The sequence below is a fragment of the Lutzomyia longipalpis genome, chromosome 3, assembly GCF_024334085.1.
Source record: "Lutzomyia longipalpis isolate SR_M1_2022 chromosome 3, ASM2433408v1".
Lineage (NCBI taxonomy): Eukaryota > Metazoa > Arthropoda > Insecta > Diptera > Psychodidae > Lutzomyia > Lutzomyia longipalpis.
The window spans coordinates 15,091,060-15,118,098 of NC_074709.1; the positions used below are offsets into that span (position 1 = coordinate 15,091,060).

Consider the following 27,039-nt stretch of genomic DNA (forward strand, 5'->3'; position numbering starts at 1 on the left):
GTCCTTAACAAACAATTTTTTTATTGATCAATTAATTTAAATTAAAAAAGAATAGCATGACAACCAACTTCTTATTCCTCGAACGCGAGGAGTTTCTTAATTTAATAAATTTGTACATAAAATAGTATAAAAAAAGTTTCTTTTTCAAATAAAAACCTCTCACGGCAGGCAACGTCGTGCCATCCTTCATTATCGTCCCGTGAAGATGTTTATTGAATTTGTTCCTGTTCGTTTCCGTATGAGTCTGGCAGAAACTGCAATGACAATCAAATTACAATGGACGATTAATCTCCCAAGAGAGCCTGGAAAAGTGCATTGCACACACAATAAACACACAACTTTTCTCTTTCAACAAGCACAACAAAAAGAGAAGAAAAATAAGTAAAAGAAAGAAAGCACGAGTCACTAAATTCAGGAAGACGACGCTAAAACGGATAGCGAAAGACCTTCACCATTTTAGCAAAATTGTACATAATAAGAAATGCAACAGCAACGTGGAAATACTATTCGACAGCAAACAATTCACTTAAAAGCTTCTTCCTGCTTTTCCTCCATTAGGTATTACCTTATTGGAGTAATTTTGTGATTAAATTAAAATTCAAAACAGCAACGGACAGGATGTGTGAGAAATATGAGCCCTTTTTACAAGGAACGACAATTGAACTGTTATGATTACTTTTAAAATAATATTTTATTATTTTCCTCATTATCGTATTTTTGTGTAACTAATTTTTTTAATTTTTTATATCACTCTGATAAGTAATTTAAAACAAATTCAAAACATTGACTCAAATGAATTACCAGCTTCGAAAAAGAAACCCATAAAAACTAATTAAATGACTCATTCGTATTATTTTTTCAGACTCAGTTTTTAATGGTCAAACTACTTTCCTACACATTTCCTATAATTATTTTTGGTGAATATTAAGATTATATTTATCAAATTAATAATATGTAGAAAAAAATTGGATTTCTATAGCACAGTGATAAAAACATTTATTATTTTAATTTTTTCAACATGTGACCTGATGAAGGTCATAAATACATCCAAAAATGGCGTACAGTAAAGTCCAACATTGTTTAAACCACTTTTGATTTACAAAAAATTCTAGAAAGATCTGCCTCCAAGCTATAAAATGCAAAAGTTTGGAAATTCACTACCATAGAATTAAAAAAAATCGATTGCGCTAATCAATCTTATATCAATTCGTGTCTTCCCTTAAAGAGAATTCTATTCTAAATTGTTGTTGTTTGGTGTTACTTTTTACCCCAATTTGGAGATAATTAGAAAATGAATTAATCTCTCGGAATTACGGCAAATTTAATTGACACAACTTTTTATTATAACAACATTCAAAATTATTTGCCCAATTAATTTCGATGATTTTTCAAGCTAATGAGGAGTTTATGTAAGTACGACATGACTAATAAAGAATCATCACCAAGCATGATGATAACTTTTACCGAGTTTATCTCTTTACATTTTTTTTATACATTCTCATAATTAAAAATATTGTTTAATACATCATGACAGTTCAATTGCCCCAATCTCTACTTTATTATTGATAGGAAATCATTTTAGTATGCAAATTTGCCTTTAAATTGCCATCATCAATTTTTCTCTCTGCAATTAATTTCTTACAGCACAAACATAGAGAGAGAGAGCTTTATTAGTTTATGCTGCATCACTATGATACTCGTTTTTTTTCTTTTTACAAAAAAAAAAACATGGCAAATAAAAAATTCTCACACGTCGCGTAGATAAGGAATTCCACGGTGCGTTATCAATTGAAAAATAAAAGCAATTGTCTATAGAAAGTTTTCTTTTTCTCCTCAAAACACGTGATCTCTTGTTGTTCGTTGATAAACAAATTAAAAATGTATGTATGTATCTCCACACCATTGAGCTGTCGCTTTTTTTGTACATATACAAAAGATACAAAATGTCTTTTAGAAATAGAATAAAGAGTTAAATTTAAAATAAAAGATTTTCCTTCACCAGACATTCACGTGATTTTTAACGCCAAAATAACTTAATGGGGGGTGAAAAACAACAAAAATGTGTAATATGTAATTAATTTATTCATTAAGAAAAAAAAGAAAGAAAAATTGTCCTCTGTGCGGAAAAAGAAATACTTCAGGAACCCACCAAACACCAAAAGAATAAAAAGTAATAAAATAAAAATACAATTTCAAACAGATAACAGAACATAAAAAATATTTGATTGAGAAAATAGCAAATAAAGTTATTTACCCAAAAATGTTTAAAGGTGATTTTTTGGCGCATTTTGCAATAATTTTTTCTGTCTTTTTTTTGCATTATTTCTATTAATGGTGGGTCTCTCATTTATTTCTTGTATGTGTGTGTGGACAGAAAAACGCGAATTAAGGAATCACTTCCCATAGAGCAATTTTGTGAGACGCTGAATGAAATAAATGCCTCTCCTCCGTTTGCCTACGAAGGAATATATTTTCAGCATTATAACTTTTCTTTTTTCTTAATTCTTTCTACATTCTAAATAAGAGACTTTATGGTATTTCAATATTTTTTTTATGATCAAGAGATTCAATGTTTTTCTGGGAACTCTCAAAAAATTATGTTTTTATTTGAAAAGAAAATAAAAAAAAAGATTTCAGGTTAATAAAATATCTTTCAGTGAATTTAAAAAGAAATATTTTACGAATTCACATTATACAGTGTAGATCCACATCCCAATGTTCTTAGATGTATACCTGCACTGTATATGAGATTTTTAGACCATTATAGTTAAGAATAGTTAAGAAAAAAATATTGGTCTTTGGAACCTTGAATTCATATCCTGATTTTTTTGGGTTTGAAAATTGAAATTTTAATGTGAAATTAGAAGCCCTTAAACTTTAAAATTCGAAATGAAAATGAAAATTTTAAAAATTGTTATTGACTACAGATTCTAAAATTAAAAATTAAAACTTTTAATTTTTTTTATTGAGACTAAGAATTTATAAATTCGCAAAAATTGGAAGTTTTCCTCACACAGTCCTTAAAACTTAATTCAAAGAGTAATAAAAGAATAGGAATTTTGAAATTAAGAACTAAAAATTCAAACTGAAAATTAAACTTGAATCTCCTGTCTAATAAATTTTATTTATTATTTTAAATTTCTTAACACACTTTGTAGTAATGAAAATTTAGAAGATAAAAATTCTCCATAAAGAGGGAAAAACTGCCTGTTAGTCAAGCAAACCATCAAAAGATATGAAAAAAAAGCACAAAAAATAAAGCAAAATATGACTTACTTGAGCTATCTTGTGGGGTAAGAGGCCTCTCTAGGACTTTCTGTATCTCATGCATCCACTCATCACGTTCCTGTTCTGTGCTCGCTGACAAATTGAACACTCTCTCTGGTGTGAAAAGTGTAAAGCTAAAGCCCTGATCTTTAGCCCCTTGTGGTGCCCCAATTCGTACACTGTACCCATCCATTTGATGCCCAAGAAAGATCTCCCCTTTGGGGTATGCATCCAATGGGTCATCGTGGTACATTAATTTCCTGCCAAAAAAGAAACTTTCTTTCACAAATCCCGTATAAAGAAAAAATCAAATTGTCGTATCAAAACTTTTTTTTTAATATTTGAAGCAAAACCACCGCCAAAAGCCAACGATCTTTTGGCACGAAAAAAAAACCCCGCTTGTTGTTTACGGCCGCGGCACGTGAGAGGAAATTACTTTTCTTGTTACCAACGACCATGTTTTAATGATCTCACATATATGGGATCGTTTTGTAAGCACCGCAAATCGCCCCTCGTCCCCCCTCCCAAAACTACCGCCCAACACTGCGACATTTCCAGCTTCTGTGTGCGAAAAAAAATTTGGCTGTTTTAGAAATTTTATCATTTCCCATAAAGAGCTTTTGGTGGTTTTTAAGTGAAAAATATCACAGAGTGAATTCATTGAAGTGTCAATTTTTTTTAATAGTATAATTCTTTCTTCGAAATTTGTTATAAGTACGCGCCCAAAAAAAATTTTTCATCCTTTGAAAAATAAAAGATAAATTCGAACCTGTTATCCAACGTAAACCAGCGCCTCTTGTAGCCATCTGAAGGTCGTGGTCCAGTTTTGAGTAGCCACCCCTCCCTGGCAAAATCTCTTGTGAGCAGATGGACGAGTTCCGCCTCGGATGCCGACGGAAATGCCACTTGCAATCGATGCAACTTCGCACACCGAATTGCCATATACCAATTATTAATTACTTCCGGATCATCGTGGTAGACGTAGATGTGCCTCGTGGAGCCATCCTTCAAGTACGTCAACTGCATGGAATTCATATGACCAATTTTGGGTGGTGCAAATGCCACATTGAGTTCAGATATCCTCAAAACGGCTTTTGGGTCTTTGCTCTCTTTCACGTGATATTTGAGCGTGTCATCAGTTTCGCAGAGAACAAATTTTCGCGGTTGGTAGCGGCTATCCTCCTTGCCGCGCTTCATGAGAAAACCCTCCATGTGGCCAGACGTGTAACTGGGTCGTTCATTGAGCGAAAACTCCAGGCGTTCGTACTTGGCGCGAATCCACTGCTCAATGAGTACTCTGCAAAAGTCAATCATAACGCGTCCAGTTATAAGAGTTGGTATACCACAACGCGGATGGGTCAGTCTATGCGTTGTAATTTAATTTTTAAGTAGTATTAGTAGGCAAAGGTGATTTTTTATATGAAATTCATCAATTCGAAAGACAAAAATGGTTATATCTCAAGTTCTATTGCACATACAGAAATTTCTTGACTAGTTTTGGAAAGGTCTTAAAACAAGCTATAATTTGATAAATATCTCAATTATTTTCAAGGTCAACTCCAGAACACAAAATGGCGGCTTTTTGTTTCACAAAAACAGTTTTTCTCATTTTTTGTCCTCAAGGAATTTTTCTAGAGGTTTCTGATGTTCTAGAAAGTTATAGAGTTTTGTAAAACCTTTAATTTGATACCAAGTTGAGCAAAATCGAACAAGCCGTTCAAGAGATATGACTCTTAGAACTTTTCAAATTCAAGAATTTTTCAAATGGCTATATCTTCTAAACGGCGACATAGATTTTCTTCATTTTCGGACTGGTGAAAGATATTGAGTCAGGCTACAACATATTAAAATTTAAAAGATTTGCCTAATGGGGATTCGGAGATATTGCCCCTTAAAGTTAGGCAATTTTTGTTTTTGATTTTAGCGCCTCTTGCGGTCATTTTTGGAACTTGAAATGTTTTAGACAGTTGTAGGGCTTCCTGAAATCTTTCATTTGATACCAAGATGATCAAAATCGATCAAGCCGTTCTCGAGTTATATCGGAAAAACACTTTTTGCTTTAAGCCGCCATATTTGCTAAACGGCTTGACCGATTGTCAAGTGTGAATTGTTGATGAAAACGTCTCATTGTGCTCTACATCATACTAAAATTTCAGATCTCTAGCTATAAGGGAACTAGTTGACGGTTGTTCAAAATGGCGGACGGCGGCCATCTTGGATTTTGAAAATACGAAAAAATGAAATTTTACACCCATATTTCTATAGAAAACTTCAAACCCGAAGTCTCTATCTCTTGCCGTTCGAAAGTTATAAGGCAAAGTTTAGGCGACCGGCCGGCCGGCCGGCCGGCCGGATCAAAAATTTTCCACCACCATTTTCGTAATGTGGGATATTTAAAACGTGCTTATACCAAGTTTGAGCCCGATCTGAGGTGGTCAGTTTTTCCGACGATTACAATACTTGGTATGCCACGATTGTGGTATACCAACTAATAACCAACCAATCATTTGATTTATTGCTTTCACTGTCCCATTACCCACGCGTACACTGCATTGCCATGAATTTAGGGACACTTTATGCGAGGGATGTTTTAAGTTTTTTTTTCTATGTTTTCTTGGCTTTGTAATTTATTTTCTATAATTTTAAATCATTTTTGGCTTACTACAAATACTCAAAAATTAAAAACTAATTTTCTTTATTTTACCAAAGACATTCACCCAGATAGCATAACAATATGCACTGCACTGCACATATTAGAATTTGAATTATGTACGTACATACGTATAAAATGTGATTAGAGATTTTGTAAAAGGAACGATTCTATATTACCCTAATACACGTAGATTGTTCTCAAAATCTTTAGAAATGAGATGTAAAATCAAATCATTTTTCTAGACGAATATTAATCAGGAAAAAAAGATTTGTCTTTAGATAAATCTATGTTTTTCTAAGACACACACCATATACTCTCTAATATTGCAATAATTACTTTAACGAATTCAGTATTTTATTTGTGTTATGGATACCTTATTCATTAGCACAAGAGATTATGCTTAACATGATTCTTGTCAATATATTACGTTTCACATCAAATATTGATAAATCTTATTATTGTGTCTTGACTATTCTATATTTAATCCTGACAACTGGCGCTCAAACTGAAATATAATTTTTTTTATTAGCCCAAAAATAGAGATATAAAGAAAATTCAAGTTGTTGGTATAAAATTGCAAAAAAAAAGTTTTCAATCGTTTGTTTTAAACAATTAGTGTTCTAAGGCAAATTTTTAGTTTTCAAAAAGCTAAAAATTAAACAAAAAAAAATGCATTTATAGCTGTAGTGTGTCAAATGAATTACAATTTAGTGTATAATTCACTTTAAATTGCAATTCTATTTGCAATAGAGATAGATAAATCCTATATGTATGTAGGCATTGGAACAACATTTCCCTTGAATTTACGGCGCGCACATGATGCAATCCTTCGAAAAATAATTAATTTCCACTTTTATCCAATTCTCACACACAGTAGCGCTACTATAGTACTAATTATTGATCCATTAACATTCACTAAATGTGTTCATCAACATCCTATAAATTCACTTTCCTATATATTTTTTTAAAACCGTCGTGCACGATTACATTGACCCAGAAAGTTTTTTTTTATTTATTTATTCATTGAGGCAATAAACAAACAAAATATTATTAATGATCTCCTTTTGCCCACCCATTTAACCCATCGAACACAAACGTGCCGCCAAAACTGAAATCTCTTCTCGTGATTATTCTCTCTCTCTCTCAGATAATATCACGGGCACATTTGTACATCCATTGCATACAAAATGCTCATACGAGCGAGCAATGCGATTGGGTTTTGCTGATAAATATATACACCCAACCAAACCACCAAAACATCTTACGCAATGTTGCAAGAATACTTTTCTTGTGGAGGAAGTGTGAGAGAACAAACACCCATTAAGGGACACAAATGCAGGAAATATTTATTAAAAAAAACTAATTTTTCCTTCTTCAATTTTTCGTTCTTGTTTATTCAGGTAGTTATTTTTCAAAAATTCCTTTTTTATTTAACAACAAAAACCTAAAAAGATATAAATGCTATTTGTGCGTATCCATGGCTCATTTATATCGTCTTGTCACAACACAACCAACGTGAAGCAAAAAAAAAAGAGCTAAAAATGTGTAAGAAGCGCGTGGTTCCCACTCCCAGCTCAAAACGGCTCAAACAAACACATAATATCGACGAGCCATACCACGAGCCCATTCATTAACGAAAGTCGAGGCGAGAAAAAAAATTTAATATTAATTTGACACAAATCACGAGATAATTTCTCATGTCATCTCTCACTACTTGGTGGTGTGGTCGTCTCGTCGCTTGGCACACTCTCACATCCTCCCAAATAGGCTGGCATTCTCATTGCTAACAAATACAAAATAAACTTCACACCGCAGACACACACTCAAGACAGCGTAATAAAATGAGAAAAATATCAAGCAACCATTCAATATTTAATTCTCCTACTGAGAAATATTATTTTTCAAAAAAAAAAAACATTCGTGTACATTGGAGTAATGAGAAAAGTAATACACACTTCATTTGCATCACATGATATTGGAAGACTTTTCATGGTAATCATACGAGTGTTTGTTAATCACAAAAACAAAGTAATTTGGAATGTTGTTTCATTATTAAAACAAAAAAAAACCTCATGAAGTAATTTGTTGAAAATAACACTTGTTTTGATGTCGGCAAGTACTTTTCTGTCTATGTTTAATATAGAAAAAAGTAGTAGGTATAAGTTTATCCTGGACACAGATGTTTTTTAAAGCTATATAGAAAGAAAAAATGAAATGAATCCTATAAGAAAAGAGATTAATAAAAATTTTCTCTTCCAAAGAGAAGGCCAAAGTAAGTGGAAGTAAACTATATTTTAATCAACCTTGCACTGAAATCTCCCCTTACAGAATAGAATTTATTTCAATATCACGACCTCTGGCTAATAAATTTAGGAAGAATATTTTTATTCTAATATTTGAACTATTTTTCAACACATTATAGCCTCATAGGAATCATTTTTACTTTTTTTTTTTATTTTTAATAAAATACGGAAAACTATCTTTCTTTAGGCAACGGAAAATGTACGTGAGCCACTACCTTCCTAGGGCACTTTCCGTGGGAAAATCCGCGAAGCCCCTTATGCTAGTGTACTGGGAAAAGCGCTGGGAGCAGAAAATTGATGATCTCAGGAATGAATTAAATATTAAAATATTTGAGATCGAGGAAAACCGTGAAAATTGGCCGTTTATTTGAATTCGACGTGCTATGAAAAACTCAGACGGCGCTGTGAAATTTCAAAAACAAGAGATAATTCGAGCGAAACAGACGCAGGTACGAGTGTTAAATGTGAAAAATGAGTGAAAATCCCGGAAATCCCAAGAAAATTGTGGCCACAAGGTCTTCGGTAAGTCCCCCAGAGTATAATTGCTGTGAAATTTTTGCTAAACTTGCCCATTTTGCATTAGATTTTAAAGAAACCACCAAATGATACGGACTCTTCGGATTGCACGGATACGACGACAAAGAAGCTCGTCCGGAGAATTAGCTTTAGTAGCACGACATCCGTTAAGTAAGTAAATTTCTGGAACATTCTTTCCTTTAAATTGCTCAAATGATTTTAAGAGATTTTTGTTTGGCATACTGAGCCACCCAACCTTGCCCTCCCATTGCCAAGAGGGGGTATGCGACCGACCCACTGACATGAAAAGATTTAAAATATTTTTTTTGCGGGTAAAACTCATTTTTGGGGCGCCAAAAGTTGCCGGGTGGCTCATGGGGGCCCAAAGTACGTTCAGTAAAAATTTGGTGGCGCAATTCCCCGGATTTTTTGTGGAATTTGCACGATCTTAGATAGAAGAAAAAAAGAAAAGCCTACTCCGGGAATTTTTTTGTGGGGTATAGGTTGTCCTCAGGGGCTTACGCCTCGCCTACTACACGATAAATAATTTTTTTTCCAGTGAATTTATGCAAGGAGCGGACAAGCAAGCATTTTGGGTGAGTTCTTATGAAGAATCTGACCCTAAAGCTGTCAATGTATCCGATATTGCTGCTGCAGCAGCCCCCAAGGGGAATTACGAAATCTTGGATAGGGACATTGACGATGAACCATTAAATGCAGCGAAACTTCGCCCAGGAGACAGCAACAAGGAGAATGTGACCCCCGAAATGACTATGTCGTCATCAATTATTAGGGATAGGGACATTGACGATGAACCATTAGATGCAGCGAAACTTCGCCCAGGAGACAGCAACAAGGAGAATGTGACCCCCGAAATGACGATGTGGTCATCAATTATTATGGCATCGAAACCATTAGCCAGTTCAACAATGCTGAACTTTCAAATTGATCCATCGGCGGGGGATAAAGTAATCTTTCGAACTGGGGCCGTTAAGAAAATCCTCCCAGAAAATTCAGATTATTTGTCTTTCTTGATGAAAACCCCCGAAAATGTTGGTTGTGGAAAAACTCTCGACTTTCCCACAAATGAGGATCAAATGAAGAATCTCACACTTGCAGCTTTCAAAGAAATTCCCACTGAGAAGATCAGAAAGCACCAAGATCTCCCACCAGAAGACGATCAAATGGATCTCATGATGAATTTTCAAAAGAAGTCCTGCAATCCCGCATTGGATATTTCAGTACTCCCGGAAAGTGCAAAGAATACTAACGATGTGCCAAAAGGCAAAAAGTCCCTGCTAAGCATGGATATGACTCTACCACACATTGAGCAGAGAAAGGATCCGAAGAAAGGGAGAAAAACAATATTCACCACAGAGGATGACAATGAAATGAACATCACTGGCAGTTCGGATGGAAAATCTCAGAGGGATATTCCGAAGTCAATGGAAGCAAATACGGACCTCACTTCCCAGGAAGTAAATGAGACGGGAAAGACATCCCTTCTGATGCAGAAAATGGAAATGACTCTGGATGAAGGTGGAAAGGGGATACATTTTGGAAGGAGAATAATTTATTTCTCTAAGGATTATGACACTGGAATGGATCTGATTGAGCCTTTGTCGTTGGAGGAAGACGAAGAAATTGCTGCGGAAGCTTCAAAAGGAACGCCAAATATGGACACCACCAATACGCCTCTAGATGAGAAGGCTGAAGCATTCAAATTGTGTTCTGGAAATTTTGATTTGGAAGCTTTGGATGCGAAGAAAAATCCAGCAGCTGTTTCACGAAATATTCGCTGGGAAACTTTCACGATAAGCCCACAAAAGACACCCGAGAAGAGAAGCCAAATTCCTATTGTAGTACCCAAGCAGGGAACATCAAAGAAATCACTGCTGGGGGCATCTGAGAGCTCAAAATACACTGAAACACTTTCAGTCATTTCAGCGGAGGAGCAAGAAGTTACCTTACCTGGGACAATAAAATCTCTCCCAAGTGCCAACAATTCAACATTACCCGAAATCCTGAGTTTCCCAAGAAATCTGTCCACATTCAAGGATGATGTGGGAAATCGCAAAATCCAGGCAAATGATCCGAAGTTCTTGGAAAATTTCCTCGGAAGGGATCTCTTTGACAAACTATCAGAGACAAAGGATGCAGAAAAGAAGCTGGAGAATGCCATAAAGGATCTGGAGGAGCTTGAGAAGAAGTGCATGCCGACAATTGAGAAATTCCTCAAATATCCAAGTCGTTGTCAATTTCCACGATCACTCTCCTTCATTAGGTTACTTCGCAACATGGTTGAGAGGTGAGTTTGAAAGAATTTTCTTATTTTAAAAAAGTATTTTTTGAGAATTTTTGTTTTTTTCCCCATCAGCATGCCAAGTATTTGGTTCATTGAAAAATTTTTCTATCGAGGACTTATGCTGTTTAAACACAGGAAGATTACAACATTTGAAATTTACATTTACTTCGATCCGAAGCAGCTCATTGACATGGATTCAGTTGATAGCCGAGGAATACTCTACTTCAAACGCATCAAGATCAGGGATTGTGATTGGTACACATTGAAAGGTGAGGAAACTACAGGGCATGAATTCTCTAAAAGTGAAAAATTCCCGTGATAAACTCCTGAAGGCTTTAGCGCTATATAAGAAATGTGAAAACCGGGAAAATCTTACGGGAGTTTATCACGGATACATTATTTTTATTAGATGATCACGCTTACGTGAAGTTTTCCTCACCTTTTCCCCGGAAAACGCCTTCGGGAGTTTATCACGAGAGTTTTTCTTTTTTAGAGAATACAACCCTAGGAATTATAATTATCTATATTCGTCATCTTTAGTGTTTCCAATTTCATTTTTAAAATTCTTTTAAATTTTTTATTGCAGATCCAGCAACAAAGTCCAAATTGTGGATTTATTTGCACACAAAATTCCGCAGGCAGGTCCCCGTGGATCACAACTTCTTGGACAAGTACAACGATTCCAATTCCCTGCGAGATTTCCTTGAGTACATCAACAAAATTTGCTGCGACATTTTTGCAGCGAGACCACATATAATGGAAATTGTGCAAATGAAGGAAATTCCTTAAATAATTTAATTTGTTTTTGAAGAATAATTCGCTCCGGGAGTGTAAATATTTAATGTAAATTATTTGTAAATAAATTTGAAGTCAATGAGTTCAAACATAAAACTGGATGGAATTATCTCGATGAATTTAGCATCTATGTGTAGGGAATTTTAATTACTTTCACATAGAAGAAAGAAAATCTTGAGAAAAGTCTTTTCTTTGGAAGATAATTGAGGTCAAACGTGGAGGATCAAATTGGTACTCATTACCAGTCAAAATCCCATACATTTTAACCATTGTTTTCCCATTTTTCCCTGAGTAAAATCATTAATATGGATTAAATTTATTGCCGGAAGTGACTAAAGTTACTTGAAGAATTAAAGTTTGTGACGATTTAGGCGCAATAATAAATTATGCAAAAATGCAGCTAAAAAAGTCGTTTGAATTGGCAATTTTGCATCGATTCGACGCAATTAGTTGGTGTTCCACTTCGTGGCCAACACCAAGTATTGTAATCGTCGGAAAAACCGACCACCTCAGATCGGGCTCAAACTTGGTATGAGCACGTTTTAGACATCCCACATTACGAAAATGGTGGTGGAAAATTTTTGATCCGGCCGGTGGTCCAAACTTTGCCTTATATCTCCAGAACGGTAACAGATAGAGACTTCGGGTTTGAAGTTTTCTATAGAAATGTGGGTGTAAAATTTCATTTTTTTGCATTTTCAGAATTGAAAATGGCCGCCGTTCGCCATTTTGAAACACCGTCAATCAGTTCCCTTATAGCTAGAGGTCTGAAATTTTAGTATGTTGTAGTGCTCAGTGAGACGTTTTCATCGATAACTCATAATTGAAAATCGGTCAAGCCGTTTAGCAAATATGGCGACCTAAAGCAAAAAGTGTTTTTTCGATATAACTTGAGAACGGCTTGACCGATTTTGACGATCTTGGTATCAAATGAAAGGTTTCAAGAAGCCCTACAACTATCTAGAACATTTCAAGTTCCAAAAATTGCCGCAAGAAGCGCTAAAATCAAAAACAAAAATTGCCTAACTTTAAGGGGCTATATCTCCGAACATCTGTTATAGATTTCCTTTAAATTTTGATATGTTGTAGCCTGACTCAATATCTGTCACCAGTCCGAAAATGAAGAAAATCTATGTCGCCGTTTAGAAGATATGACTATTTGAAAAATTCTTGAATTTGAAAAGTTCTAAGAGTCATATCTCTTGAACGGTCTGTCCGATTTTGCTCAATTTGGTATCAAATTAAAGGTTTTGCAATTATCTGCAACTTTCTAGAACATCAGAAACCTCTAGAACCATTCCTTCATGACGAAAATTGCGAAAAACTCTTTTTGTGAAACAAAAATCCGCCACTTTGTGTTCTGGAGGTGACCTTGAAAATCATTGAGATATATGTCAAATTATAGCTTATTTCAAGACCTTTCCAAAACTAATCACGAAATTTCTGTAGGTGTTATAGAACTAGAGATATGACCATTTTTATGCATCAAATTGCTGATTTTCACAAAAAAAATAAACTTTGCCTACTAATATTGCTCACAAATAGTATTTCAACGCATAAACAAACTTCTACACGTTGTGGGACACCAACTCTTATAACTGGACGCGTTATGATTGAGTTTTTTTCAGTGACGATTTTCTCAATTAAATTTTTAGTAATTCGGTGTAGGAATGCTTGAAGGAGATCAAGAATTAGTGAAACTTTCGATCCTTGTTCAATAAACTGATTAATAATTAATTATTGAACATATTTTATCAACCTGTCCTTATTTTTAATTTGATCCTCCGCGTTGTGCCAAATGTTGGGTCCTCCAAGTGTTAAGGAAAATGTAGAAAAAGGAAATTCAAAAATTGGTGGTTACACCAATTTAGGCCATGCTGCGGAAAATTCCTTAGAATGAAGTTAGTCACATCATAAATCATGTGGTTGTAGCTTTACGTTATTTCTCAATGTTAAAACTTTATATTTCATTTATTTACGCGTATTTGTTACCATAACATATTTTGTATACCTAACTGACTATAATTCTGCATTTGACCTCCCATGTTGAAAGTCAATAGAATTGTTTACGTATCACTAGTACATCCTAAATCGTTTTAGATAAACTATATTATATTATATTTATATTGTTAGCATAAACACACATCTTCTAATTTTATGGAAGTTTGACTGGCACACGACATTCAATGTATTTATTTATGCGTAACATTAAGGCGCATTTTGATGTGAGATTGAAAAGGTCAGCCGTATTGCTTCTCTGAAGCAGGACATGATTGAATTGCACCAATAATCGCGTGCTAAATTGAATTCAACAAAAAATCATATTTTTTTTAATCCTCTAACTAATTTATTTGTATTGTTTATCACCTTTTGGGGTACTTTATGGGAGAACAAACATAGGAAATGCCACGAGTGTCCCATTGTAGCACTAAGTCGTTCCCCGGTATCGAGAGTGGGAATTAATGGAGGAGATAGCAGAAAAAAAACAAGTCGTTTATTCATGAATAAATTATTATGTATAGAAGAGAAATGAATAAAAAAGAAAAAAATATGTATATAAAACAGCAGCGGAAAGGCGTTGAGAGAAATTGATATGATAGGTATGAAAAAGATGGAGTAATAAGCAAAACGTAGGTATAGAAAATGTAAGGAAACAAGTGCAACAGAGAGTCATCGCAATTGAACTATACCTCCAACCATGTAAGATAAATTGCGCTATAAATTTTATTAGCGGGACATGAAAATGAATTTTGTTTATTTATTTTTTTTCAGTCCCTTTTCGATGCTAAAACGCAAGGAATTTCTTCACCGGAACTCAAAATGTGATAACGTCTCCGCCTTATCAGTGTCTCTTTTGCTCGTCATTTTCGCCTGTATGCTGGGGCAATAAATACATTGGAAACCATCAGCTTTACATACATATTTTTTGGGGTCAGAACACCGGAAGGAAGAAACCAAAAACAAGATTTATTTTCAACCATATTGACTCATTTGTCAATTATATCGCGTTGCTCCTCATTTTTTCGGCATAATATTTTTTTGAATGAATGAAAATATGTTTAAGTGAAATCAAAAGGTTGGTTTTTTTTTAAATTGTGAGAATTGTTAACTTGTTTGTTTGTTTTTTATACAGCAAATTAAATTTTATGAAAATTTTGAAATGTCAGTGATAATATAAAGGAATTCAATTTTCATTTGACAATTACTCGGCTGGCAAAGATTGGATATTTTTAAACTGATAATTAAAACTTTTTACATGCAAAGAGAATAGTGTATGAATCCAAATAATTAATAGCATAGGTAGTCCTTTTATTTAGTCTAAATCAATTTAAACTCTTCTAATAAAATGTAAATTATTTTAAAATGTAGGCAGATATCCTACCGGGTAAATTGTTTTATTTACTTTTATTTTATTTTATTTTTAATTACGCATATAGCCCTAGTTGTTGCGCGTCGTGAATCAAGCTCATATTTTTAATTAAAAGGAGAAGGATTTTTACACTACACTGTAAGTCAAAATTTTCCATTACTAAAGACTTTAGTAGCAGTTTACTAAAATTTTGACTTACAGTGTAGTAATATTCATTATCTTTCAGTCTTTATATTTTTTTTATTTTAATTATTACGGGTTCCATCAATTCAGATGATTTCCCTTTATATTTCTTGAAAATGAGAATATATTTTTCAACTTCCCGGCAAACTATTTTTTTCAAGCTTGAAGAATATAACATTCATTTTTTTTACGTTTAGAATGACTAAAGCACTTTTAAAACATCAATAATATCCTCTCGAGAAAACCCTAGAGATCGATGAAGGCGAAGAAGGAGAAAATGTGAGGAAGAAAGAAATTGCGAAATGCAGTTGTGCATCTCTATTATGCTACATGTCGGTTTTATAGGTTGGGAATGCAGAGTTGTCGTAAACAGGATTTATGATTCGCAGAAGCAATTACGTTCAATTGACGTCATTTTGCCAACTATTATTGCATTTTCAATAGTTTTCTCTATTTATGTATTGGCTGCACGAGCATAAACATTTTCAATTGTGTTGTGAAATATTAAAATCTACAATAATTAACGCTCGTGGCTGTGAATGATGTGAAAGAATCTCTTTTTTATGATCGTTTTAAATTAAAGTAGACTCACTTGTAGTACATACTCTGGCAGAAATGAATAAATAGTACCTACCCTACTATTTTTTATTCTTAGCGGTGTGTGTGTGTGTAGCATATAAAATGTTGTGTCTAGACTTTATACCCGGATGTATTCAAAATTTTAAATTAATTAGTTTGTAATTGTAATAAAAAATTACTTTATACAAGTACATCGCAAAATTTCACAATTTATTTATTTAAATTTGTTAAAAAAAAATTTTAAAAAAAAAGCTAGTATGTAGTTTAAAGAAATTGTTTTAGTCAAAACACTCCAGATCTTATGTGTTTTTTTTTTCAACTTAAAATATAGAAAATAAGAAAAGCTTAAAACTCTAGATTTTTTTTGTAAATTTTTCCTTTTTAATTGTTAGACAAAAAAATATGTGTCTTGAACTTTAATTTATACCAGAGATTAACAAGAGAAAAATTAATAGATAGACATACAGTATAAAATAATTTAATAAATAATTGGCTAGGATAATCATAGTATAAATATTTTATCTGACGTAGATAAATATATTATGTAATAAGAAATTTTAAAAAAAATAACAATTAACTACATTTTTTAAAGATTTCCATAAAATTAATCCCTAAAATAAAATTCTCATCACATTAATATGACTGACAATGTTGGCTAATTCTATGTTTTCCTCATTTTACCTTTTCATGAATTTATGATTATATTTTATTATTCATGTTTAACATTTCTGTTTTTTTTTTTATTCAACATTTTTATACGTTTATCAAAAGTATAAAAAAAGAACATGAGGAGGAATTAATTTGCATAGAAATATCGACAAAATTTTCCATTCAAATAACCTTAATAAAATAATCATTTATTAAAATTGATTCAAATACATTGTTGAAGCGTCAACTATTAAAAGGATATTAAAGGTAGTGCTGCTCCATAGCCTTTTAATAGGTCAGCCATTAAAAATTGACACACTCCTGCAACATTGTATATAGTTCATCGAGGTAGTTTCAATAAAATAATGCCTTGAGAATGAAATTCACCCTCAGGTGATAAAAACGTTAGGGTGGGTGGAGAAAAGGCAATTTAGATGGCAATTGAAGCTGAATATATGCAAAAAAGGAATAAAAGTTTTTGTTTCAAATTGCCTCTAAAATTGCTGATTTAATTGAAAAAATGAATATAAAAAAATCAATAGAATTGCTGTGGGTCATTTATTAAAATAGAATATTTCGCATAAAAAAATGGTTTTTGTAATAAAAACATCAAATTGTTAGGTGAAAAAGGATTTTTTATGCAGAACAAAGGTCAAACGAAATAATTTCCGTGACATTTAATGATTATCACACCAGGAGGAAGTGAATGATTTTATTACAATCATTACGATGCACGTCACACTCTTCTTTTCACTTTTAGTTCCCAAAATGGATGAGAAATTTGGGACAATATGTCTAATTTATAGTTCAAAATTGTGGGGATTTCGAATTGTGATCTAATAGGATTATCAGTATATCTCCCACCAAACCCCAGGTAATTTAAATCTCCGCGCTAAGCTCAGCACATGAAAAATACGATTCTCCCCAAAAACAGAGATTAGATTAGATTCCAAATGGTTGCATTGCAGTCCCAAATCCCCCGCAAATGCGCGCGTATTCCACGCCCCATCTTTTCCCCAAAAACTGCTTAGTGTGATATACCTCATAAATCACTGCAGTATTTTTGTGTACGCTATGCTCTACAGTTGAAATTCCTCAACTTGTCTGCAGATCAATATCTCACATGAGGCGCACATTGTGGGGTGTTTATGGGGCGCGGCGAGGGACAGAAAAAATACATATAGTAAACATTGGGATAGAGAAGCTACTGTTTGACTTACTGTGGGGAATCTTCAGTGGGTCGTCTATAGCAGGCCGGAACCCGTTGTTCATACTTGAGACGTGCCTTCACATTGCCAACCTCCTTCATCCGTTCCAGTTGACTGTCCTCCCATTTGTCCAATTTCAAGTGCTTCACTTTGGATATGTGAGCTCCCATAGCGCGATGAACTCCCGCACATCGAGTGCACAGGAAGATGCCAATGTTATACGATGCCCATTCAACATCTGCAATGCAAAAACAGTAAATGTAGAACCAAAAAGCATTAAATTCACTCTAATACTAATTGCCATGCGCCGGTTCGTTAAAAATTATTATTATTTGCACTCTGTTCAATTTTCCAGTAACAAACACTTGTATTACATATAGATTATCTCGTCAACTTTGGTACACACATAGATTGTAGTTTTGAGATGATTTTAATTAGGTACGTAAAGTAGACTAATGAAAGCAAAGTTGAGAGCTTTGACAAAAATTTTAAATCAATGAAAAGATAAAATTAAGGTAGAAGTTGAATAGATATGAATATAATATTTTTGTATGTAGGTACTATGTTTTAGGACATGAGTTGAATTATCCACTGTATTTTTTATCCCATTACAAAAGGACAAAATGATTTAAAATCAAATAAATATCAGTTATGTAGTCTCTCTCTAAAACTAAGAGAAACTTCTATGATTTTCCTGTTTTACATTTTCTTAATTAATAATCAAATATTTCTGGCTGAATAAATCTTTGGATTAGATTTTTTTGTAATACCTACAATATGCGGAAAATGAGACATAATTCCTTTGATGTGTTTAGTGGTATACAACTTACGTATTATATTCAAAAATAGATGTGGGGATTTTGTGAAAAGTGAACTGGAATTTCCTGTGCAGTGAACTCTATCTAAAAATTCCCCACAATCGTCCTGAATACTTCCAAATTTGGTTGGCGACTGTACTCTGGTGGGGTTGTCTCTTTGGAATTCACAGACGGATGTGTGTCTCAAAATGCGTCTTGTTGTTCCCGCATTCGACACCCTATTTATAGTTTGTAACTAGAAATAGACTCGTGTTTTTGGCGGCTGTTTCGTGTCTCCAACATACTCTTCTTCTTCTATGTAGTCGCCCCCCCCTCCCTCCACTCACAGCAGACAGTTCTCAAGAGAGACTTTTCCTTGTGTTTTCATTCTCGATTACACAATTTTACACTAAACACCACCGAATACTTGCAATATCTTATACATCACCCATGGTGGCTATTAAAGAGATTTTTCGGGGTGATACAACCATGCTTTAATTGCCATGAGGTTGTTGTTATGACAATTTAAATTAGGGAAATGTGTCATGAGGAGGATCCTTCGTGGTGTGGTGTAGTGGAAGAAGTAAAAAACGCGCGAATAGAACTTTGGCCATATCAAAAGGTAACGAAAGAAGCGCTATGACGAAAAACTTGGACAAACAAACAATTTTCTAAAAACATCGTGTGTCTAAGGAATGTAAACAGAAAAAAGAGAAAATATATATAAATCGCATCGGCAAGTGAAATTCTCTCTCTTTGATCGTACAGACGATGGGCACTGTGGTGTGACTGAGAAAACCTTCGCATTCGCGAGACAACCCACGTTATTTTGTTACAAAACAATCACATCTAGCCAGGTTTAGTCACAGACGACCGATAACCTGGTATTCTGACTATATACAGTTGAGTCGCATATCCTCGTGTGCCAATACCTATGTAGTTTAGCATAATGGGGTATTGGTTGACGCGAAATTGAGTACCTTCGACATTGCACAAATAAACAATGATGGGAAGCAAATTGCGGTAAAGGAAGCGAAGTAAAAAAAAAATCCGCGTGCGTGTACAATTGAGTGGGGAACATAACAAGAAATCAATGCACAAGCAAATGTATCGGAGTTCTCAATTAAGGATTCAGTGTGTACACACCTTGTTGACGCAGAGTCACCAAAAAGGTCAACCATTGCGCTTGTTCCTTATGTGACCATCTTTTTTTGCTATGTGCTACGTTGCATTTCACGTGGAGACGCATAAGGTTGAACTGAACAGAATTTTACGTTGCATTTTTTAGGTGAAATTTATTGCGACTCTAAATTGTGCATGAAAAATTCTTTGCTGCGCATAAAACTTATCCAAAAGATTTTTTTTAATCTTTCACGACATTGGTCTCTTGAAAAGTTTGAAACAAGTATTGTGATGATGTACAAGTATATCGTTAGAAAGATCTCAATAATTCGTACAGTCGACTACGCACAATAGGACCAACCCGGTTCCAGCAAATCCGTCCCATTGCGAAATGTGAGCACGGAGAAATATATTTGGGGAAAATTTTTGTATGGGCATCTTTAGATGGCCTCTTAGCTTCATGAAATGGTAAAGAAAATACAACCCCGAGGAAAATCAGTGAGAAAAATGGAAAATAAAACTGAAATTTTAGTTTCGCAATAGGACGGTCCGTCTTTCACGTCTTTTTTTTCCACTAAATTGACTAACCTGATTTATTTCTCTTCCATAAATACACTTCACCATATCACAATAACACTTAAACAACGTTTTGAGGGCAATTAAATTAATTAAAATTGAGTTTTTCTTCATTTTTTATGAAGATGAAGAAAATTGATGAAAAAGTACGAAAACAGAATGAAGTTGCGGCGAATTGAGGTGAAGTGGTGAAATTTTTGTCAGCTGTTTGTTGAGAATAGTCCAATTCTGTAGTTCTGCTTTGTATAGTGGAGAATGTGGCAATATGGACTTTTTTTCAAGAATTTAAGAAAAAAATTTTTCGTCCTTTTTTTTACATTGTAATTGTCCATTTAATAAGTCTTATCCCGTGAAAAGGAAAGAAAAATAAATGAAGAAAAGGAAAGAGTTATGGAAAAATAACTCGGAATTAAGGGAATTACCGACTGGAAAATTTATTAAAAGCATGAAAGATATTCTCTGGGGGCTTTCCATTGGAATTTGTCTTACAAATCTAACATTTTTTTTTTGTTTTTTAGGGTATGTTTTGCTTGGTAAAAAAACGTTAATAAAAATTTCCTCGCATAAAGGAGTTTATTCAGGCTTGTATGAAAGATGATCCTCTATCGCAGAACAATTTTAACCCATTCCATCTTGTAGAGGATCAAAAAACATTGAAGAATCGCGAGAGAACCTCCCCAAAATCCACTGGGATCACATCGAAAAGTGCAAATAAAAATTGCAAAAAAATTCAAATATTGCGACGCCATTTGACATTTTTTTCCCTATAAAAAATGTTTGAAAACTTTTTTGTAGACTTGTCGCTCATTTTCCGTGGAGTTTTTTTTTTCTAGTCAAAATAAATGTTTATATTTTCGTTTCTGGAGTGATTTCTACATCTGAATCTGTGAAATCTTCTGCTCCTTGGAAGTCTGTGCATCTAATGATATTCTCAAAGCACTGAGAAAACAAACTAATTGCGAGTTTATTGCTGTGAATAATTTCATGAGACTTCCGGATGTCTTGACATTGCAGCCTCCTCGAGAGCGGATGCAACAAGGAGGAGGGCATAGAATCTCTGTTCACTGCCCATTGATTCAATTTCAATGCGTCGGAGCAAATCTTTCGCTTCCGGAAGCCCCAATATCTCCAGCAAAACCTCATGGGTATTCTGCAGAAAAGATCTCTGAGAGGCAAAATGAAAGTTGAGAATCACTTTTGTCAGCTCCAGGGAGTCATTGCTCTTGGGAAAGATGAATGGGAAGACGGTGATGAAGATTTTGTGGACTTGCTCAGTGTTCCAATCTCAGAAGGAGACTTTCAGGAGCAATGTCAGAAATGTCTTCCGTGCTGGTCATGATTTGCTTGATGACTCCGTCGAATGTTTCCGGATACTGACTACTAAACTGATTTCTACATCTGAATCAGGTATATTGCGCTGGATGGGATTCAACTCGGTAAGATTTGCTTAAATTCTCACTGCCAAAGAGGCCCAAAAAAATGTAAAAAGATTTGTTTTGATTTGCAAGGGGCTGGTTCTATCAACCTCCCTCAGCTTCATTTCGCAGTGGATCACCTGATTCAGATGTAGAAATCACTCCAGAAACGAAAAAATAAACATTTATTTTGACTAGAAAAAAACTCTACAGAAAATGAGCGACAAGTCTACAGAAAACTTTTGAAACATTTTTTATAGGGAAAAAAACGTCGAATGGCGTCGCAATATTTGAATTTTTTTGCAATTTTTATTTGCACTTTTCGATGTGATCCCAGTGGATTTTGGGGAGTTTCTCTCGCGATTCTTCAATGTTTTTTGATCCTCTACAAGATGGAATGGGTTAAAATTGTTCTGCGATAGAGGATCATCCTTCATACAAGCCTGAATAAACTCCTTTCTTTGAGAAATTCTAATGTCAGATTTTCTTGAATCTTGGGAAATTTCTAGAAAACAAATGAGTAGTCTCTATTCCTTACAGTTTAACCGGCGAGATGTAGCAATGGCTATTATTTATCCTTTAGAAAAACTTTGATGAATTAAAAAAAAGTCCCTAAATAAAGTTTGTGCCTAATTTGAGGATGTAATTCTGTCCTTCATCGTATTTCAAGTATTCTTCGTGGAATACCAACCATCATAAACATTTATATGAAATACCAAATGTTCATGAAAATAGTTTGTTTATTTTTTGAAGAAAATTCGTCATAAAGTTGGTTAATTAGAAATTAATTTTAAAGAAAACATTAAAAAAATAAGTTCAATAAGATTTAATTTGTGAAAAAAAAAACATTTTTTTGTTGTGGAAGTGAAATGGGAAGTTTCTAGAACTAGTGGTGAATTTCTAGTACTGAGGTGAAAACTTCATCTTCCCCTTCGTCCTATTGCGAAAGCAGGGTACCAATCGTCCCACTGCGAAACAAATTTCCCCGCTTTTTGGCCGTCCTACCGCGGAGCTGTCCTATTGAGGACGGTCCTACTGTGCGTAGTCGACTGTATAACAATATAAAATTTTATCTCTTTAACTATTATAATGTAGAACCCGCGATATAGCGAAATAATATTAAAAGCATGGGCTTATAATGTGCGAACAGAGAAGAGGGTCGATTCGAGTCCACCATTAGATGTCTTAAGCAAACTAGTGCTTAGGGCCAAAAGATATAGATACCTACTGTTTTGATGATGAACTTGAAACCGATTTTTTACATTATCTTTTCTTTAAACTCGTGGGTTGATATTTTTAAAAATTATTTCAACAATTTATTAGGCAGGACACAAAAAGAAATGTTTTTTTTTACAATCTATATCTATATTTGTTTTTAGGACTTTAAAAAATTAAAGTTATATTGTGTGAGGAATTCAGGATATAGAACATTTCCCTTTAAACTAAAACAGCAAAAAATTTCACAAAACAAGATTTTCAAAAAAGGTTTTTTAGAAATAAATTCAATGGTAAATGGAAATTGTATGCAATTTGCACGTCAATATTGGATAAATAAGCATTAAAATTCCCGCGCAGTTGGTAACCTTGAATGGGTGTAAGTAAATGCTGGAGAAAGAAGCATGTTTCTTTCGAAAAGTACCACACTACGGGTCGATATTCGGAGCTACACGGTGGGGAGATATGGGAAAAAAGGTAGTTGCTTCATCTGGTAGCTTCATGTGGGGCGAAAAAGAGATGGAGGGACTTTTTACGATACTACGACGGGGCCAACGTCCGCAGCCGCCCCATTTGTGGCTTCCGGGAGGATGTGGAGGCGGGTGCGGTGAGAAATGATGGATGAATGATGTGCCGCGCGCGGTGGTTGGAACAAGAAGTATCAAGGGGGTTGATGGTGGGCCACCACGAGGAGAGTGAGACGCTCAAAGTACCAGGATGAGGGGGGGAAGGGTGGGTACAAGAGGCGCGACAGTGAAATGGGCAAAGCGATGAATCTGAAATATTTTGGCGCATAATGTTGCGCAAATGCAAGGAATTCGAATTATTTTCAATTCAGCATTTCGGGGGTAACGCGCACAGCATATGTATGGAATTGTATTTAGCGTGTCTAAATCCACCCATCGGCATATTTATGTTGGGTAATTTCTTTCACTTTGCAGCCAGCAATAATAGAAAGAAAAAAAAAGAGTGGCATTTCTTGCGGCTGCAGAAAAAGGGGTTGATCATTTATCACGAATGGACTTTTCTCTGAATCACATCTTTGGTATTATTGTAAGTTGGATGATTCACATGACTTTTCTGTTGTTTTTTCCCCCTTTCTCAATTTTGCTTTCTGCACATATTTGCAAGAATTACTCACCATCATTCATAACAAAACATAAATACATAGCTGCAGTGCCATGTAGATGAGACTGAAGATGAGACAGATAAATTCCACGATGGGAACAGTCATGCTTAGCATCCTAAAAGAGTTTACTCATTTACAATACTTTGTATTATTTACGGAGGAACTAACCTGTTAGGTTTAGCTAGTATTGATAATGGTTTTCTAAAATAAAATTTCTCTATAATACCAAATCAACGAATTTTTATTCTTAATTATTTACATTTCCAGTTTATTTTAGGCTTTAATGAAAAAAATATACCAAGGAGGAAAATAAGTAATGAATTACACTTCTTTATACCAAAGTAAGCCTAATACTCAAAGGCCGATAAGCTAGAGCTATTATTTCATCCAAATCAAGTCCCTCTCCGCCTAGGTTTCGTTCCCCAATTATAGATAAAAAAGAAAACAACAACCCTAAAAATTCATTATTTTATTTTATAGATATCAAAGCCAAAGTATTTTCTACGATATGCAATAAAATATTCAGAGAAGGCTGAATTATTAATCTGGTTCTTTTACTGCGAACTATAAAAACCCAAATATAAATTCTCTTTTACTTCGCTTACTGTGCAAAGTCCGCAAAGTCAGAACCCTCCCTAAAAGCATTTTGGCGCGAAACGCACAGGCAAAGCAAAGCGGCATGGTTGTTTTTGCACGCCGCAAAGATTGGGAGCGTCTAACAGTTGGTAAAATCGAATTGATTGGGTGGAATGAACTTGAGGGTGTGTGTGGACGCACCTCGAACGACGCGGGCGGATGCCACTCTTTCCTCCCATTGCTCCTCACCCAAGAATCTCTCACACTTCTCCTATCTTAATACATTGGGGAGGAATAATGGGTCTCACCCTTTCCCCACGTCTAAGGGTGGGGTTGTACGCAAGAAGGAATCGTGTTGCCCTTTTCTTATAAGAAATAAGAACAACAAAAAAACGTAACGACTCAAGGATTGTGAAGAAGGTGACGGAGAATCTTATGCCACCATTTTTCGAAGGTATATATAAGCCCCCTGATGGTTCTAAGCAAAGAAGACGACACGCCGGGGCCCAGGGAATGGGATCTTTCGTGGTCCCTCGTTCTTCAGTTCACACTCCCTCCCCCACCCCAAATCCACTCAGAAGCAAAAGAACGCGCCAACTGTGAGTACATTCACCCCTAAAATACGCAGTCATGGCCGTTTTTCATTCGTGTAGTGGTGCATGTCTGTGAGACGGCGCTACGAGTCTCGCGGCGTCTGTATCTGTTATTGTCGTCATCAATTCAATTCACGGACACTGTGTAGCACACCGATACGACGCTCTATACCATGTATTGGTGTATACTCTCCTGCTTGACACGCTCCCTCAAGAGATCACTGATATTGTGATCAATGATAACAAAACAAAATGTAATTTATTGCTTTAAGAGTTGGGGTTAAAATTGTTAAAATAATAAAACCACACTACACTACAACTTGATATTAGATTAGTTTGCTATTTTTCGTTGACAACTTGGAGTTTACAAACTTTTCTCCTTCAGCTTTTCTTAATAAGGGACAAATAATTTTTTTACATGTAAATCCGTTATAAGGTATTTTACTTTTTTAACCACTAAACCCACTAAACCTGAGAATTTTACAATTTAGTCAAACACGACAATTTTCGACTAGACTAGACGGTTAAAAAGTATGTGAATGTATTTAATTTAGAAATTTAAAATTAATATAAAGTTGCATTTATATAGGTAGGTAATTAAAAAAAAATCACCAGGTTAATCTTTTTATCAGCATCATTGTTGTACCGCACAAGAATCACAAACGGTTTAGCCTAACTTCGCCTACTGAAAGTTTTTCTTTTGCTCATCCTCCACCCTCCTCCACCCGCCATGCTCCATTACTCCCACCATAAGTAGTTGCACAACTAGGGTTGTAGCCCCAAGGGTAGGGTGTTCCGCCCCCGGGTGAAAATTTGTGCGGTACAAGATACCCCCCACTGAGGTAAGCAACCAAAACTCACGTTGGCGTAAACAACACACACACGCGCTCACATGAGTATTTTACGCCTCACGCTTCAGCAATTCACTCGTAGTTGGTTGGCCCTTTGCGCGCCCCCGTGTATTTCCCCGAAAAGATAAAAAGGAGCCCCAACGGGGCAGGGCACTCACATTTGCTGCCACAGTCTGCGCACTCACTGTTGCCACTCTTCTTCAGCAGCTCCAGGAGCATCTGGAGATTCTGGTCTGCCATCTCGTACGGGATGTGCCCCAGTATGTGGGTCCTCCGCCTTGTACAACTTCAAAATTCAGTACTGCACACACCCACACACGGAATCACTACACTCCGTGACACGTTCTCACTTTACTGCACCACCACCACGGGATCTCTCACTTTGAATGAATATTTTGCTACGAATTAAATTCCAAGCCACCCTCTCTCGGCTCTGGTTCAAAACATACTCTAACTTTTCATCACACGCCACACAAGAACAGTCAAAACTCACGTGAGAAATTTTTATGCGAAACATTGATTCGCATAAGGACCGATTTGTTTTACATATTATAAAATAATGCGAGTTTTTTTTTAGTATAACATTTTCTTTTTTTTTTAAATCATTAATACACTTCGCTGCACTCACTTAATGATAGGATTTTAATTGAAAAAATAATCAGAATTTTACCATAATCTCCAAAATGTTGGTTTGACTCATTTGATCCGGAACATTAAGGAACAATCCGTCACCCCAATTCATCACAGACACGTATTTTTTAGCTGTGATTCTTTCGAAGAAAAGAATAGCACAGCTTCTGTGTCCACTCTAAAACTCAAGGTCGTCGGATCGAGCTCAAACTTGGTATGAGCACGAATTAGGGTCCCCACATTCCAAAAAAACGTATGCGCCGAAAAACTTTTCCGGCCGTCCGTCCGTCCGTAGTTTAAAGCTCAAT

At 35.0% G+C, this 27,039-nt stretch overlaps 2 protein-coding genes across 3 annotated transcripts; one reads left to right on the forward strand and one right to left on the reverse strand.

Moving 5' to 3' along the window:
- On the reverse strand, positions 1–26,592 carry LOC129793308 (arf-GAP with dual PH domain-containing protein 1-like). Of its 2 annotated transcripts, none has more exons than XM_055833163.1 (5): positions 26,260–26,592; positions 17,840–18,065; positions 4,037–4,564; positions 3,277–3,527; positions 1–254 (listed from the first exon to the last, which is right to left on the reverse strand). In XM_055833163.1, exons 1-5 carry the CDS (start codon positions 26,339–26,341, stop codon positions 190–192), a joined length of 1,152 nt encoding a protein of 383 aa, XP_055689138.1. In that variant the 5' UTR covers positions 26,342–26,592; the 3' UTR covers positions 1–189. The 2 variants fall into 2 exon arrangements, with proteins under 2 accessions (XP_055689138.1, XP_055689139.1); XM_055833164.1 differs by lacking the exon at positions 1–254 and adding an exon at positions 2,259–2,455.
- Positions 8,638–11,935, forward strand: LOC129793307 (uncharacterized). Its single transcript, XM_055833162.1, has 5 exons — positions 8,638–8,745; positions 8,807–8,910; positions 9,299–11,047; positions 11,117–11,313; positions 11,631–11,935. Exons 1-5 carry the CDS (start codon positions 8,695–8,697, stop codon positions 11,831–11,833), a joined length of 2,304 nt encoding a protein of 767 aa, XP_055689137.1. The 5' UTR covers positions 8,638–8,694; the 3' UTR covers positions 11,834–11,935.
- Positions 26,593–27,039: the final 447 nt, after the last annotated feature.